We start from the raw sequence: 18,511 nt of genomic DNA on the forward strand, positions 1-18,511 counted from the left end.
AATTCTGCTATGTCTACACACCCAAATTCACCATATACCATCGAATACCATCGCTGTAGCATATGTCATAGATTATGTTGGCCAACGGAAAACCAATTGTCGTGCGCAATTATGTGGCAATTGTACGGTGAGGGAATTTTGAAAGCTCGCGCTTTAATGTTTAACGTATATTAATCGTTTGTATTTTTATTTTACCTTCATTTAACTGAATAAGATCCACTGGTGACGTCGACGACAAAAGACCCCACTGCCGTATTTTGACTGCAAGACTACGTTTCACATTCCAGACCCGTTTTCATTTGCTCCCGCCTATACCAACGCTTACACGCTCCTTTGGGAACAGCACCGCTGGCATTTGCAATGAGCGAGCGGGCTTGAGTGAGTGACAGGCTCCAGTAGTTCGCTCGGTCTCCGGTACATGGCTGTGGATTAGCTATATGCTAATATCGATAAGAGAGAGGAGCAGCAGCGTGGTGCTGCAAGCCGACAGTGGAGGCTACCCGAGTCTGAGCAGGCTCCTCAACAGCCATGGCTGAAGGTGGTGAAGGGGAAGATGAAATTCAGTTCTTGAGAACTGTAAGTAGCCTAATTTCCGTCCGCTATTTCGTGAGGCATCATGCCTCCTGTGTGCATTTCGAGCATCTTATCCCATGCATGTCGATGCCTATGCAATAGCCTACTGCTATTAGTCTTACAGATTATGATTTGTGCAGCCAGGTTATAGACTACATGTTGATTATGAAATATGACTATAATGTAGCCTATAGTTCTAATTACGAGTAGACTGTCTCCTGAACGAGTTGGCTTTCTAACCACCGCGCTTTTTGGGTAGCGGTCCTTAACCTGCTCCCTCGTAAAGCAGACCTGCCTCGCGATGACAGGACCTTTTTGTTTGGCCCATCCCTCACCTTGATTCCCTCCCAGATTGAACTTGTCCGGTTGTCTCAGTACGTATTGCTATTAATGAATACAATGGAATGTCTACCCGTGTAGGCCTACTACTCTATCCAGTTTACGCAACGATCTCTGTCTCACTTCCAGCCCACAACCCTCCTGCTTTGTTGTTGTTAATTGATAACTACGTGTTCCTTTTCCAGGCATATCAATGCTGTCTATAGTTAGAAAAAGTTCACCTTTGCAGGCCTAGTTCTTATTCAAGGAAACGTTCCAACTCACAAGATATTGGTGAACAACTTCTTAACCTCAAATTCTGCATATGGTGTCTATCCAGGCAGATTTATATGCAATAAACAAATAACACAAATTATCATGTTATAATGAAAATAGGTGAAGATGCATTGATGACTGATCCATAGGCTAAGATTGAACTGTTTTTGAGCATTTATTTGGAATACTTTTTTTAATCCTTCTGCCCTGTAGATTTATCTACAAAATTGAGGCTATTCTGAAACCAAACTTGAACCAGAGTGACAATCCACCTCTTAAGAGAGGCTACTTACTTGGACATTAGCAGTGGGCTTACTACTACTTGGACATTAGCAGTGGGCTTACTACTACTTGGACATTAGCAGTGGGCTTACTACTACTTGGACATTAGCAGTGGGCTTACTACTACTTGGACATTAGCAGTGGGCTTACTACTACTTGGACATTAGCAGTGGGCTTACTACTACTTGGACATTAGCAGTGGGCTTACTACTACTTGGACATTAGCAGTGGGCTTACTAAGTCTTCCACGTTTGCATTGCTTTGGAAGCCTCCTGTATTCCCAGAGATGCCAGTGGGGTTTAAAATGCATTGCTTTGGAAGCCTCCTGTATTCCCAGAGATGCCAGTGGGGTTTAAAATGCATTGCTTTGGAAGCCTCCTGTATTCCCAGAGATGCCAGTGGGGTTTAAAATGCATTGCTTTGGAAGCCTCCTGTATTCCCAGAGATGCCAGTGGGGTTTAAAATGCATTGCTTTGGAAGCCTCCTGTATTCCCAGAGATGCCAGTGGGGTTTAAAATGCATTGCTTTGGAAGCCTCCTGTATTCCCAGAGATGCCAGTGGGGTTTAAAATGCATTGCTTTGGAAGCCTCCTGTATTCCCAGAGATGCCAGTGGGGTTTCAAATGCATTGCTTTGGAAGCCTCCTGTATTCCCAGAGATGCCAGTGGGGTTTAAAATGAGACCCTGAAAAAGTTGATGATTTCAACTCCCCGCAGCTCCCTGTCCCTTGTTACCACTACATTCAGAGGTCATTACATCAGCATTCACACTGCCCCAAACAGTGCTGACATTTCAGCACCATTACTGCTTGGAGAGCTAGCACCTGTGTCAGCCAGCAGTCTGCAGTTGTGATCTACACAGTAAAAACAATTATCAAAAGTTCTGGTGTTTTGCTGTCTGTGCTAAAATGGTGTTTCTTAGTCAATCAAATTTGTCCTGGCTGGTCCCACCACAGTTGTCCTATTTGGAAAAGTTCAAATGTGACACTTTGAGTTGCAAAGGCGCTGCTCCTTTAAGAGGCTTTGTAGCTTGTTGCATCTTTCCACACGGGGCAGCAGCAGCTGACTGGATGGCACGGGAATGGGGATGGGGTCTGCGCTAGTGTGTGGATGTGTGAATGCAAAGTGGGCTAGGCTATGTGGTGCTGCTGCAGAAGCAGGCAGGCTGCTCAAGATGTGCCACAGCAGAGCAGAGTGCAGAAATGATTCATCAGGCCAAGTTGCAGCTGAGCTGAACCATTGAGCCGTCAATGACTCTCGTCTCTCTATCCTCATGCTGATGCCAACACACATTAGAACGCACACATATGCACACACTAATACACACCCTTGTGCATGTACACATTAACATCCAATCAGAACCGCACACACACAGTCTCTGACTGATCTTGCCTTTGCGTGGATATTGTTTAGCTGTAAATAGGAAGAATGTTTTCCTCCTACATTCAAATAGGTGCACAAACTACCTTTTCTCTAGTAATAACTAAACAATTTCCCGTAAAAGAGAACAGAGAAATTAGCCGCTAGTGGCCTGCTGTCTAAAGCCAGCCCCGGGTTTTACACACCAGCCAAGCTTCTGGGAGAGCACGATGGTATCCTTTTGATTAGAGAGTATTTCTCTGTCATGGGTAATTTGATGCTACAGGAAGAGAAACAGCTCTTATTGTGCTCATGCTTAATGTTAGAGGGTGCTAGGGGGATAGGGGAGAGTGTAATAAGGCTCCACGTCACAATGTAGTACGGTTGTTTCTGTATTTGTAGATGTCCTGAGATGCACCAGCATAGTGGCCTCATAAGCAGGATGATGATTAAAAAAATATCAGCTTATTTGTATTTGTATGTATTATGGATCCCCATGGGATCCGGCAAAATGAAGGCAGTTATACAATTTTAAAAACATTACAATACATTCTTTACAGAATTCACAACACACTAAGCTTATATGGAATAACGGATCAGACTGTTAAGTAAGAACAGTTTTGCAAATTAACTATAGTACGTTGTGTCGCTTTTAATCAGTATCAGTGGACTGTGCTTGTGCTTGTTTGCACACGTTCGTGCCATGGTTCCATCTCTAACTTAACACCCATGGGCTCTAACAGGGAGCTGATCTGTGGAGGGATGGAACAGTCTTCAGAGGGAAACAAGCCATTAGCTTTTTCTAATTGGGTTTGTTATTTCGCCCTAAGTTTGTTTGTCTGTTTGATTGTGCTGTGATTCTGACAGGAGGCCTCTGATTTGTAAAGGCACCACGCTGCGTGGGGCATGATGCACACATCAGATCACTAAGGAATAGATATGTGCTGGGGCCACAAACCCCTCCTCGGGAAGAGTCCCAGCTGGGAGAATATCACAGTCTCCGGCTCCATTAGCAGGTAGCGGGGTAGTGGAGGCAGCAGTGAAAAGGGCAGCGTATGAGTGTGACTAATGTGCTATGGCATCGTTTGGGACTGTTACGTTTTATGTGGAGAGACTGTCTGACCTGGTGTACCAACCAGCTGTCAGCACATTCAGAGAGAAAAGCGTTTGTTAATGAACCAACACTGCTCCCCTCCTAACACAAAAACAACTCCAGGTAAGCTTGACTTGGCACCAGCTCCAAACAGACGCTGGCGTGGAACGTGTTTTCCTGGCTGGTGGGTGTATTCTCTAATGGCAGCAGTGCGGGATAGCTGCCTCCTCTGCCACACACACGTTTCTCTGTGAGTGCTTCTGGCTGTCTCTCTCTCAATTCAATTTCAATTTAAGGGCTTTATTGGCATGAGAAACATAGGTTAACATTGCTAACATTGCTATGTTAACAGTGAAGTAGATTATAAACAAAAGTTAAATAAACAATAAAAATTAACAGTAAACATCACAAAAGAATAAAGACATTTCAAATGTCATATTATGTGAAAATAATTCAAGTACAAAAGAGAAGAAAAATAAACAGAAATATGGGTTGTATTTACAATTGTCACATTTGTTGAAAGGATTTATTAAAAGAATGAACACCGAACAAACTAACAAAATAACAAGCGAAAAATAACAAACTAAAAATAACACAGAATCTGTGCAGAAGATCTAGGTGCTGTTGTAGGCCCTCTTTGGTTGGGGACAGAAGCACCAGATCATCAGCAAACAGTAGACATTTGACCTCAGGTTCTAGTAGGGTGAGGCCGGGTGCTGCAGACTGTTCTAGTGCCCTCGGCAATTTGTTGATATATATGTTAAGGAGGGTGGGGCTTAAGCTGCATCCCTGTCTCATCCCACTGCCCTGTGGAAAGAAATGTGTGTTTTTGGCTAATTTTAACTGCACACTTGTTGTTTGTGTACATGGATTTTATAATGTCTTATGTTTTTCCCCAAACACCACTTTCCATTAATTTATATTGCAGACCCTCATGCCAAATTGAGTCCAAGCCTTTTTTTAAATCAACAAAGCATGAGATGACATTGCCTTTGTTTTGTATTGTTTGTCAATTAGGGTGTGCAGGGTGAATACGTGGTCTGTCGTACGGTAATTTGGTAAACAGCCAATTTGATATTTGCTCAGTACATTGTTTGCACTGAGGGAATGTACGAGTCTGCTGTTAATGATAATGCAGAGGATTTTCCCTAGGTTGCTGTTGACACATCCCACTGTAATTATTGTGGTCAGATTTGCTCTCACTTTTATGCATTAGGGTGATCAGTCCTAGGTTCCAAATATTGGGGAAGATGTCAGAGCTAAGGATGATGTTAAAAGAGTTTAATAAGTATAGACAATTAGAATTTGTGGTCTGTATTCTGTCATGACGTTGCCAGGTTGGTGAGGTTTATGACCCCCATAAATACCTTTCCCCCTTTTCTCTCTCTACAGAATGGACTCTTGGATAGACCGTTGTTAACATAGAGATTGTATTGTAACATCAAAAGGTTGGGGAAAAGAACAATATTTATGTAATCCAACCAGTTGAATGTGTTTGTTGGTACTTAAAGAATATGATGTCAGATCAGTAGTCACATGGAATTGTTGGAATTGGAATTGTTGGAATTGTTGTGCAATTTAAATGTTTAAATATGAAACTATTTGCGAAAATATGAAATGTAATTTTAGTTTTTAAAATGAGAGAATTGTTTTCATAAGTAAAATATGCTCAATCAGTGGCCACGCCCACGTGAATAGGCATGGGTTGGAAATGATGAGCCAACCCCTTTTTTACATTTTTATAAGAGCCCCCGTGACCCAATTCACACAAACTAAGCCAACCTCAGCGTGAGCTCTGGTTGCGAATGGTTGTACGACTACAACCTAACAAAATTAACATTGTGTTCTCGATGACGTGAGGACTGATGTCCATACGTTTAAAATGGCGAATTTCAACAAGGAGGTGACGATCACCACGCTGGAAGGATGAATTTCGACTATACCAGCCAGAATATAGCATGAGCTTATAGTATGGCAACTTGGTATGAACTTTGAACTCTTATTCACTAAAGAAGTGATACATCCTAGACGTTGAGTTAACAGCAACAGCTGTAAACGTGCGTGGCCTAGGAAAGGACGAACAATCTCTTCAGAACGACAGGGTACCACAACGTATCCGTTCTACTAAACGATGACGGTACCGCAACGTATCTGTTCTACCACAAGCCGACAGACAACGTATCCGCCCAGAAATATTCTTCAAAGGACAAGGGAGATCTCTGCTGGGCAATCCAGCCTTCCATCTTCCACCAATCTATCGAAGCGCAGCTCAGAGTAGAGGTCGACCGATTATGATTTTTCAACGCTGATACCGATACCGATTATTGGAGGCATTAAACGGCCAATTTTTTACAATGTATTTGTAATAATGACAATTACAACAATACTGAATGAACACTTATTTTAACATAATAGAATACATCAATAACATAAATTTAGCCTCAAATAAATAATGAAACATGTTCAATTTGGTTTAAATAATGCAAAAACAAAGTTTTGGAGAAGAACGTAAAAGTGCAATATGTGCCATGTAAGAAAGCTAACGTTTAAGTTCCTTGCTCAGAACAGGAGAACATATGAAAGCTGGTGGTTCCTTTTAACATGAGTCTTCAATATTCCCAGGTAATACGTTTTAGGTTGTAGTTATTATAGGAATTATAGGACTATTTCTCTCTATGCCATTTGTATTTCATATACTTTTGACTATTGGATGTTCTTATAGGCACTTTAGTATTGCCAGTGTAACAGTATAGCTTCCGTCCCTCTCCTCGCCCCTATCCGGGCTCGAACCAGGAACACATCGACAACAGCCACCCTCGAAGCAGCATTACCCATGCAGAGCAAGGGGAACAACTACTCCAAGTCTCAGAGCGAGTGATGTTTGAAACGCTATTAGCGCGCACCCCGCTAACTAGCTAGCTATTTCACATCATGTACACCAGCCTAATCTCGGGAGTTGATAGGCTTGAAGTTATAAACAGCTCAATGCTTGAAGCACAGCGAAGAGCTGCTGGCAAACGCACTAAAGTGCTGTTTGAATGAATGCTTACAAGCCTGCTGGTGCCTACGATCGCTCAGTCAGACTGCTCTATCAAATCATAAACTTAATTATAACATAATAACATACAGAAATACGAGCCGTAGGTCATTAATATGGTCGAATCCGGAAACTATCATCTCGAAAACAAAACGTTTATTCTTTCAGTGAAATACGGAACAGTTCTGTATTTTATCTAACGGGTGGCATCCATAAGTCTAAATATTCCTGTTACATTGCACAACCTTCAATGTTATGTCATAATTACGTAAAATTCTGGCAAATTAGTTCGCAACGAGCCAGGTTGCCCAAACTGTTGCATATACCCTGACTCTGCGTGCAATGAACGCAAGAGAAGTGACACAATTTCACCTGGTTAATTTTGCCTGCTAACCTGGATTTCTTTTAGCTAAATATACAGGTTAAAAAATATATACTTCTGTGTATTGATTTTAAGAAAGGTATTGATGTTTATGGTTAGGTACACGTTGGAGCAGCAACAGTCCTTTTTCACGAATGCTCACCACATAGATTAAATGCGACGCAGGACACACTAGATAAACTAGTAATATCATCAACATGTGTAGTTCTATCTAGTGATTATGATTGATTGATTGTTTTTTATAAGATAAGTTTAATGCTAGCTAGCAACTTACCTTGGCTTCTTACTCCATTCGAGTAACAGGCAGGCTCCTCGTGAGGCAGGTGGTTAGAGCGTTGGACTAGTTAACCGTAAGGTTGCAAGATTGAATCCCCGAGCTGACAAGGTAAAAATCTGTCGTTCTGCCCCTGAACAAGGCAGTTAACCCACCGTTCCTAGGCCGTTATTGAAAATAAGAATGTGTTCTTAACTGACTTGCCTAGTTAAATAAAGGTGTACAAAAAATATTTAAAACACAATCGGTGTCCAAAAATACAGATTTCCGATTGTTATGAAAACTTGAAATCGGCCCTAATTAATCGGCCACTCTGATTAATCGGTCGACCTCTAGCTCAGAGTAAATATATTTATTGCATTTTTCTTTTCCGAATAGGCGGTTATTTAGAATGCATAAGATTCTGTATTTACGATAGCATAGCTTCATAAGGTCCGATAGAGACCCAAAATCCTTTTGTTCCTCAGTCTTGCCGCGCTTTCATTCAAACCCAGTCCCTTTTCTTTGTGTAACCAGCCGTCATATTGGCCACGGACGTTTTCTTTTATGCCATAATTAGTAATCAATGTATGATCCATCTTGTGTATATGTAATTCTGTGTGTTTATTTAGGTATTTATTAACTAAATAATTGAGTAATTGCTGATTCAACCTGTTAGCCAGGGTTCGTGAAGATAACCAAGAAGTTCACAATGTTCAGATGAGACTGAATAAGGTGACGATTAATAATTGACTGCTATTGAATTAAAAGATTATCAGGTCTTTAAGATTTTATTCGGAAGACAACAGCTCTATAAACATTCTTCCGTGGTGCCCTGTCTACCTAGTTTATTACATTTACATGATTAGTTTAATCAGGTAAAGTTAATTTCAAAGAATGTATTTGATAAAATAGCATGTCATATATCGCTTAATCCATAGTAAAGGCACAACAGTTTATAATTTCATTGAGGATACCATCAACACCACAGGCCTTTTTGGGTTGGAGGGTTTGTATGTTGCCCTGTAGTTCATTCAGTGTAATTGGATATTCCAGTGTGATCTGGTAGTCTTTAATGGTTGATTCTAAAATGCGTATTTGATCATGTATATGTTTTTGATGTTTGTTGTTTGTTGCTTGTTCTTTGTTATAGGGCCAAAAATATTGGAGAGGTGGTTTACCCATAGATCCCCGTTTTGGATAGATAACTCTTCATGTTGTTGTTTGTTTAGTGTTTTCCAATTTTTCCAGAAGTGGTTTGAGTCTATTGATTCTTCAATTACATTGAGCTGATTTCTGACATGCTGTTCCTCCTTTTTCCATAGTGTATTTCTGTATTGTTTTAGTGTTTCACCATAGTGAAGGTGTCGGCTCATGTTTTCTGGGTCTCTGTTTTTGTTTGGATAGGTTTCTCAATTTCTTTCCTAAGTTTTTGCATTCGTCATCAAACCATTGGTCATTGTTGTACATTTTCTTCGGTTTACTGTTTGACATTTTTAGATTTGATAAGGAAGCTGAGAGGTCAAATAAACAGTTTAGGTTTTCTACTGCCAAGTTTACACCTTCACTATTATAATAAAAAAAATGTCCAGGAAATTGTCTAAAAGGGATTGAATTTGTTATTGCCTAATTGTTTTTGGTAGGTTCTATACTAGTTCCCTTCCATTTATAGCATTTCTTAATATTATTCAGTTCCTTTGGCTTTGATGCCTCATGATTGAGTTTTTCTCTGTTCAAGTAGACTGATTTTGCTGTGATCTGATAGGGGTGTCAGTGGGCTAACTGTGAACGCTCTGAGAGACTCTGGGCTGAGGCCAGTGATAAAGTAGTCTACAGTACTACTGCCAATAGATACGCTATAGGTGTACCTACCATAGGAGTACTCTCGAAGCCTACCATTGACTATGTACATACCCAGCGTGCGACAGAGCTGTGACCCGTTTTTGTTGGTTATGTTGTCATAGTTGTGCCTGGGGTGCATATGGGGGAGGGAATGCTGTCACCACCAGGTAGGTGTTTGCCTCTCTGTGTGCTGAGGGTGTCAGGTTCTTGTTCAGTTCTGGTATTTAGGTCGCCACAGATTAGTACATGTTCCTGGAATTCATTGATTTCTCCCTCCAGGATGGAGAAGCTGTCTTCATTAAAGTATGTGGATTCTAGTGGGGGTATATACAGTTGAAGTCAGAAGTTTTCACAATTCCTGACATTTAATCCTAGTAAAAAAATTCCCTGTCTTATGTCAGTTAGGATCATCATTTTATTTTAAGAATGTGAAATGTCAGAATAATAGTAGAGAGAGAATGATTTATTTCAGCTTTTATTTGTTGCTTCAATATATGCACATAATTTCCCTCCTCATATTGCCATCTATTTTGTGAAGTGCACCAGTCCCTCCTGCAGCAAAGCACCCCCACAACATGATGCTGCCACCCTCGGGCTTCACGGTTGGGATGGTGTTCTGCGGCTTGCAAGCGTTCCCCTTTTTCCTCCAAACATAACGGTCATTATGGCCAAACAGTTCTATTTTTGTTTCATCAGACCAGAGGACATTTCTCCAAAAAGTACAATATTTGTCCCCATGTGTAGTTGCAAACCGTAGTCTTGCTTTTTTTTAATGGAGGTTTTGGAGCAGTGGCTTCTTCCTTGCTGAGTGGCCTTTCAGGTTATGCCAATATAGCACTCGTTTTACTGTGAATATAGATACTTTTGTACCTGTTTCCTCCAGCATCTTCACAAGGTCCTTTGCTGTTGTTCTGGGACTGAGTTGCACTTTTCGCACCAAAGTACGTTAATCTTTAAGAGACATAACGCGTCTCCTTCCTGAGCGGTATGACGGCTGCATGGTCCCATGGTGTTTATACTTGCGTACTATTGTTTGTACAGATGAACGTGGTACCTTCAGGCGTTAGGGTTAGGAAATTGCTCCCAAGGATGAACCAGACTTGTGGAGGTCTACAATTCTTTTCTGGAGGTCTTGGCTGATTTCTTTTGATTTTCCAATGATGTCAGTTAGCTTATCAGAAGCTTCTAAAGCCATGCCATCATTTTCTGGAATTTTCCAAGCTGTTTAAAGTCACAGTCAACTTAGTGTATGTACGCTTCTGACCCCCTGGAATTGTGAATTACAGTGAATTATAAGTGAAATAATCTGTCTGTAAACAATTGTTTGAAAAATTAATTGTGTCATGCACAAAGTAGATGTCCTAACCGACTTGCCAAAACTATAGTTTGTCAACAAGAAATTTGTGGAGTGGTTGAAAAACGAGTTTTAATGTCTCCAACCTAAGTTTATGTAATCTTCCGACTTCAACTGTAGGTAGCACACAGAATGGCATTTTTCTCTGTTGAGATAATTTCCTTTTGAATTTCTTGCCAAATGTAAAATGTTCCTGTTTTGATTCATTTAATAGAGTCAGTTAGGTCTGCTCTATACCAAATTAGCATACCCCCTGAGTCCATTCCCTGTTTCACACCTGGTAGTTAGATGGATGGGACTACCAGCTCTTTCTCTCTCTCCTCTCATTCTCCATTCCCATCTATCTCTGTGTAGTAGCTCCTTCAAAGGGCCTGATTGGGCCCTGCCGCTACTCTGCCTGCCTGTGCGGTATGCCGTTAGGTTCTTCTGTCCTGATCTGTAATTGGGGTATTCTTAGACAAGCATCCAGTGAGCGGCCTGTTAGGGAGTCATGGAAACTTCCCTGATATCTGGGCTGATAGAGAAGGCCATTTCCAGCTGTTTGAATTCATCAATAGTTGTTTGGGATCTGATGGCTCCTGCTTTCTGGGAGGCAGCAGGGGCAAAGGCTCCCTCTATCAGTCCCACACTGTGCCAGAGGGTATCAAAGGTGCCCTTGATCCCTTCCCTTTCCTGGGTAGTGTAGATTCTCACCCTCTTCACATCTAATAATCAGTGTTGGGTCTGTAAACTGCAACGTTATGTTATTGTCACCGTCAATGACATTGAAATCACCTTTGTGGAGTAGGCCTGAGGCTCCTACTTTATTCAACCTCTCTAGGGTAGGTGAGACGCTAATGTCTCACCAGGCCAGCATCCGGTGAAACTGCAGAGCGCTAACATTCTAAATACACCATTCGTTATATTAAACATTCTTGTAAATACATGAATCTTACATCATTTAAAAGATGAACATCTTATTAATCCATCCGCTGTCTCAGATTTCAAAAAGGCTTTACTGCGAAAGCAAACCATGCGATTTTCTGAGGACATCTCCCCGCACACACAAGTATTACTAGCATTTTCCAACCAAGCATTAGCGTCACGAAAGTTAGAAATAACAATAAAATAAATTGCTTACCTTTGAAGATCTTCCTCTGGTGGAAATGCCAAGTGTCCTAACTAAATCAAATCAAATTTTATTTTTCACATACACATGGTTAGCAGATGTTAATGCGAGTGTAGAGAAATGCTTGTGCTTCTAGTTCCGACAATGCAGTAATAACCAACAAGTAATCTAACTAACAATTCCAAAACTACTGTCTTATACACACAAGTGTAAGGGGATAAAGAATATGTACATAAAGATATATGAATGAGTGATGGTACAGAGCGGCATAGGCAAGATACAGTAGATGGTATCGAGTACAGTATATACATATGGGATGAGTATGTAAACAAAGTGGCATAGTTAAAGTGGCTAGTGATACATGTATTACATAAAGATGCAGTAGATGATAGAGTACAGTATTTACGTATACATATGAGATGAATAATGTAGGGTATGTAAACATTATATTAGGTAGCATTGTTTAAAGTGGCTAGTGATATATTTTACATCAATTCCCATTATTAAAGTGGCTGGAGTTGAGTCAGTGTGTTGGCAGCAGCCACTCAATGTTAGTGGTGGCTGTTTAACAGTCTGATGGCCTTGAGATAGAAGCTGTTTTTCAGTCTCTCAGTCCCAGCTTTGATGCACCTGTACTGACCTCGCCTTCTGGATGATAGCGGGGTGAACAGGCAGTGGCTCTGGTGGTTGTTGTCCTTGATGATCTTTATGGCCTTCCTGTAACATCGGGTGGTGTAGGTGTCCTGGAGGGGAGGTAGTTTGCCCCCGGTGATGCGTTGTGCAGACCTCACTACCCTCTGGAGAGCCTTACGGTTGTGGGCGGAGCAGTTGCCGTACCAGGCGGTGATACAGCCCGCCAGGATGCTCTCGATTGTGCATCTGTAGAAGTTTGTGAATGCTTTTGGTGACAAGCCAAATTTCTTCAGCCTCCTCCACTACTGTTCCATCGATGTGGATAGGGGGGTGTTCCCTCTGCTGTTTCCTGAAGTCCACAATCATCTCCTTAGTTTTGTTGAGTGTGAGGTTATTTTCCTGACACCACACTCCGAGGGCCCTCACCTCCTCCCTGTAGGCCGTCTCGTCGTTGTTGGTAATCAAGCCTACCACTGTTGTGTCGTCCGCAAACTTGACGATTGAGTTGGAGGCGTGCGTGGCCACGCAGTCGTGGGTGAACAGGGAGTACACGAGAGGGCACAGAACGCACCCTTGTGGGGCCCCAGTGTTGAGGATCAGCCGGGTGGAGATGTTGTTGCCTACCCTCACCACCTGGGGGCGGCCCGTCAGGAAGTCCAGTACCCAGTTGCACAGGGCGGGGTCGAGACCCAGGGTCTCGAGCTTGATGACGAGCTTGGAGGGTACTATGGTGTTAAATGCCGAGCTGTAGTCGATGAACAGCATTCTCACATAGGTATTCCTCTTGTCCAGATGGGTTAGGGCAGTGTGCAGTGTGGTTGAGATTGCATCGTCTGTGGACCTATTTGGGCGGTAATAAAATTGGAGTGGGTCTAGGGTGTCAGGTAGGGTGGAGGTGAATGTTAGTTTTGTTTGATTACATCCATTTTTATAGCCTAACACGAAACATTGGTAAACCGCTTGTGTCGTGATTTCCGTCTCATTCAACTTTGGACAAAGCGTTCGTGGTAATTACACCCACTAAACAAACGTTTATCCAGTCATGGTTGGTTTCATTGCAATCCTCTGGTTGTTCCTAACACAACCATACGTGATGGTTCTTTTCCCGGGACGTATTGACCGAAACAAACCGATTTGAAGACACAAATCAATGACCTCATTGCGCACCAATGGTAGGACCGGTTTATCGTTGATTGACTGTATTTTGTCCCAATGATCACTGATCATCTTGAAATCTAGCTTGGAAGATAGCCAATGAGCTGAGGTAAATGACAATATGTAATGGTTACTCGTTCGAAGTCCAGCCTTTGTCGTAAACTCTGGCATAAAAGAGGTTAATTCGCCATTACAAATCCTACTTGACAGAGCCACAAGTGTTACTCATAGCAGTACATAGTCAATAGCATTTTCAGCAAGTTGATATATTTAAAATATGGCGAATAAATCAAGAAAAGCTCAAACAAAGTCTAGGTATACAGATTTAACCTAAATCATAGTGGAAATTGATAGAGAAAGCGAGACCGAGTAAATAGTTACCGTTGTTATTAAAAAACAAACAAATTGTAAATATTTTTTATATTTTTTGCGTGTGTGTTAGAATATAATTTATGTATTTTGTATATACACTGCTGAAAAAAATAAAGGGAACACGAAAATAACACATCCAAGATCTGAATGAATGAAATATTCTTATTAAATACTTTTTTCTTTACATAGTTGAATGTGCTGACAACAAAATCACACAAATTATCAATGGAAATGAAATTTATCAACCCATGGAGGTCTGGATTGGAGTCATACTCAAAATTAAAGTAGAAAACCACACTACAGGCTGATCCAACTTTGATGTAATGTCCTTAAAACAAGTCAAAATTAGGCTCAGTAATGTGTGTGGCCTCCACGTGCCTGTATGACCTCCCTACAACGCCTGGGCATGCTCCCGATGAGGTGGCGGATGGTCTTCTGAGGGATCTCCTCACAGACCTGGACTAAAGCATCCGCCAACTCCTGGACAGTCTGTGGTGCAACGTGGCATTGGTGGATGGAGAGAGACATGATGTCCCAGATGTGCTCAATTGGATTCAGGTCTGGGGATGGGCGGGCCAGTCCATAGCATCAATGCCTTCCTCTTGCAGGAACTGCTGACACACTCCAGCCAGATGAGGTCTAGCATTGTCTTGCATTAGGAGGAACCCAGGGCCAACTGCACCATCATATGGTCTCACAAGGGGTCTGAGGATCTCATCTCGGTACCTAATGGCAGTCAGGCTTCCTCTGGCGAGCACATGGAGTGCTGTGTGGCCCCCAAAGAAATGCCACCCCACACCATGACTGACCCACCGCCAAACCGGTCATGCTGGAGGATGTTGCAGGCAGCAGAACGCTTTCCACGGCGTCTCCAGACTCTGTCACGTCTGTCACATGTGCTCAGTGTGAACCTGCCTTCATCTGTGAAGGGCACCGGACACCAGTGGCGAATTTGCCAATCTTGGTGTTCTTTGGCAAATGCCAAACGTCCTGCACGGTGTTGGGCTGTAAGCACAACCCCCACCTGTGGACGTCGGGCCCTCATACCACCCTCATGGAGTCTGTTTCTGACCGTTTGAGCAGACACATGCACATTTGTGGCCTGCTGGAGGTCATTTTGCAGGGCTCTGGCAGTGCTCCTCCTGCTCCTTCTTGCACAAAGGCGGACGTAGCGGTCCTGCTGCTGGGTTATTGCCCTCCTACGGCCTCCTCCACGTCTCCTGATGTACTGGCCTGTCTCCTGGTAGCGCCTCCATGCTCTGGACACTACGCTGACAGACACAGCAAACCTTCTTGCCAGGGCTCGCATTGATGTACCATCCTGGATGAGCTGCATTACCTGAGCCACTTGTGTGGGTTGTAGACTCCGTCTTATGCTACCACTAGAGTGAAAGCACCGCCAGCATTCAAAAGTGACCAAAACATCAGCCAGGAAGCATAGGAACTGATGGTCTGTGGTCACCACCTGCAGAACCACTCCTTTATTGGAGGTGTCTTGCTAATTGCCTATAATTTCCACCTGTTGTCTATTCCATTTGCTCAACAGCATGTGAAATTTATTGTCAATCAGTGTTGCTTCCTATGTGGACAGTTTGATTTCACAGAATTGACTTGGAGTTATATTTTGTGTTCCCTTAATTTTTTGAGCACTGTAGTTATTTCCATCAAAATGTATCACTGTACCATTTCGGCCACTTGGGTACATTTGGTTACATTTGTGTGGGACCCCTGGGTGACTTCATGCTCAATGTCATGTAGCTCGCTCATTTATGAAGTTATCTGTCAAAAATTTTGCTTGGCTATTGTTGCCATCTTATGTTCTTCATTAAAATCAGCCCCAATATCCTATTTGTATGTTTGGCTGTTCTTGGTCATTTGACAGATGATGCAGCAACAATAACAAACAGAAAACGTATGTTTATTTCCTTGTATTTTCTTCTACCAGATCTATTGTGTTGTATTCTCCTACATTCAATTCACATTTCCACAACATTCAAAGTGTTTCCTTTCAAATGATACCAAGAATATGCATATCCTTGCTTCTGGGCCTGAGCTACAGGCAGTTAGATTAGGGTATGTCTTTAGGCGGAAATTGATAAATTCAATCCAGTTGATATCCTATAATAATGTGTTTTTTTGTGAATGAGAACCATTTTTATGATAACTTCACACATGAATGTTCAATTCAAGTTCAAGGTTAATATTTGTGTAGAGTTGTGTTGAATGAAATCTGGATTTCCATCCATGTTGCTTTTCCCTCAGCTCTCTGCATAATTATCCCATAGGATTGGTATTCAGTTGAACACATCACCCCAATCTACTTGACATGAGAATGATAGCTTTAATGCTATTATACTCATGAAGTTCACTGTCATTTCATGGTTGATTTAAAAAGTAATTGGCTCATTTGATTTAGAACTAAATGGCATTTTCAGCATAATGGTACTGGTCTGCCAGCAGACTTGGTAGAACCAGCAGTATAATGGAAATACCCTGAAATATGACTGATTCGAGATTCCAAGTTCTCTGCTCTTGTAAGAGTATGGTAAAGATGTAGGATCTTAATTTGAACCAGATTGCTATAGCAAGAAAATAATCCTGCAGCAGCAGGAAATGTGAAATATTATATGGATTATAATTAATGGATTTTTTTTTGTAGGGGATGATACATTTTTTGTTAGTGCAAATCAAGTCTGGCATTTTAAAGTGTAAATTACAAACTTTAGAACACTTTTCAAACCTTGAATACGCTACAAGTTTGTATTTTCTGCTATGCAGGAAAATTCTCAGCAACAAAAGAGTGTTCAAATTAAGATCCTACATCTGTATGTCTTGGAGAATCCACCTTTCCTCATTTTTATATTATTTATTTCAACACTTTGCCATCTGCTTTTACCAACTGCTTCTACCGACTGTTACTTTTCCATTTAATTAATATTTTTTAAACATTTATTTGATTTACCAATGGAGTTAATTAAATGGATTGAACAATTACTAGTGCTGTTCACCAAGAGTACGCTCTAATTCATGGTTTCCCAACCACCTGGCCGGAAAAAAGAAACATAAAAATATACCAAAACAAAAATAAAATAGTTTTCTTCCAAAAATATTAAGTTGGCGTATGAACGGCATTATAAGAAATGTTTCATTACTTTTCACAATGCAAATTGTTCATAATAAGAGGCTTTTAATTTTTACATTCAATGTTAAAATGGACTACATTTGACCTCCAAGATATTTAATGTAATTTAAAAAAAATCTGACTACATGAATGGTGGTCCTCAAGAGCTTTTGACAGTGATTTGGTGTTCCCTGGAACGGTAATGGTTGGGAATCGCTGCTCTAAATGTTATCTGGTGCTCCTTTCTCTCCAAAAAGTGATCGTCACGCAGATACACTTTTTCTCTGCTCCAAGTAAGCAGAGATTGTCTACCCTATATCCATATTGATTTCCTGTATCTAATAATGGTTAACACATTTCCTGAAAGTCATGGAGTGTTTTCAATAGTGCACATTTAGATAGAAGCTGTTAAAACAATGGGAGTCTCATTTTAGGGTAGAAGCAGTATTCAGCAGAAAGCTGCTCTCCTGTGTTCCTGCCGGGTGGACGGACTGTCACGTTCGTCATAACGGGGAGACCAAGGCGCAGCGGGAGAATACATTCAAATCAAAAATCGAATCAAATTTGTCACACACACATGGTTAGCAGATGTTAATGCGAGTGTAGCGAAATGCTTGTGCTTTTAGTTCCGACAATGCTGTAATAACCAACGAGTAATCTACCGGGCTGGGGACACGCACCTCAGGGCGAGTGCGGGGAGGAGGAACAGGACATACTGGACTGTGGAGGTGTACTGGAGGTCTAGAGTGTAGAGCTGACACAACCCGTCCTGGCTGGATGTTTATTTTCACCCTGCAGGGCGCTGGCACAAGACGCACTTGGCTGTGCAGACTCACTGGAGACACAGTACGCAGAGCCGGAGCAGGATATCCTGGTCCAAAGAGGTATACTGGAGACCAGCCTCCTTCCTGGCTGGATGCCCATTCTACCTCTGCCAATGCGAGGAGCTGGAATAGAGCGCACCGGGCTAGAATAGTGCACTGGAGACACCATGCGCTCTACCGCATAACACGGTGCCTGACCAGTAACACAGTAATCACAAGGAGTTGGCTCAGGTCTCAGACCTGACTCATGCAATCTCCTCATGTGCTCCCCCCCAAAAAATGATTGGGGCTGCCTCTCGGGCTTCCGTGCTAGCTGTGTACCTTCATATCGTCGCTGTTCCTCTATTCTCCGGTATTTCTCCTCGTAGTATCGCCGCTCCGCTTTCGCTGCCTCTAACTCCTCCGTAGGATGGAGATACTCCCCCGGCTGTGTCCAGGGTCCTGCTCCATCTAATATCTCCTCCCAGGTCTATTTCCCCATTAAGCGCTGTTCCTCCTTTTCATGCTGCTTGGTCCTGGTTTGGTGGGTTA

The 18,511-nt window shown here is 42.0% G+C and overlaps 1 protein-coding gene across 1 annotated transcript in view; it reads left to right on the forward strand.

Annotated features, from left to right (window-relative positions):
- Positions 1–433: 433 nt before the first annotated feature.
- Positions 434–18,511, forward strand: part of LOC118362454 (ryanodine receptor 3-like) — a 154,464-nt gene continuing 136,386 nt past the window's right edge. Inside the window, exon 1 of the mRNA XM_052486186.1 lies at positions 434–576. Coding sequence (XP_052342146.1) covers positions 529–576 — 48 coding nt within the window. The 5' untranslated portion in view covers positions 434–528. The remainder of the gene's footprint in view (positions 577–18,511) is intronic.

Source organism: Oncorhynchus keta, chromosome 29, assembly GCF_023373465.1.
Source record: "Oncorhynchus keta strain PuntledgeMale-10-30-2019 chromosome 29, Oket_V2, whole genome shotgun sequence".
Taxonomy (NCBI): Eukaryota; Metazoa; Chordata; class Actinopteri; order Salmoniformes; family Salmonidae; genus Oncorhynchus; species Oncorhynchus keta.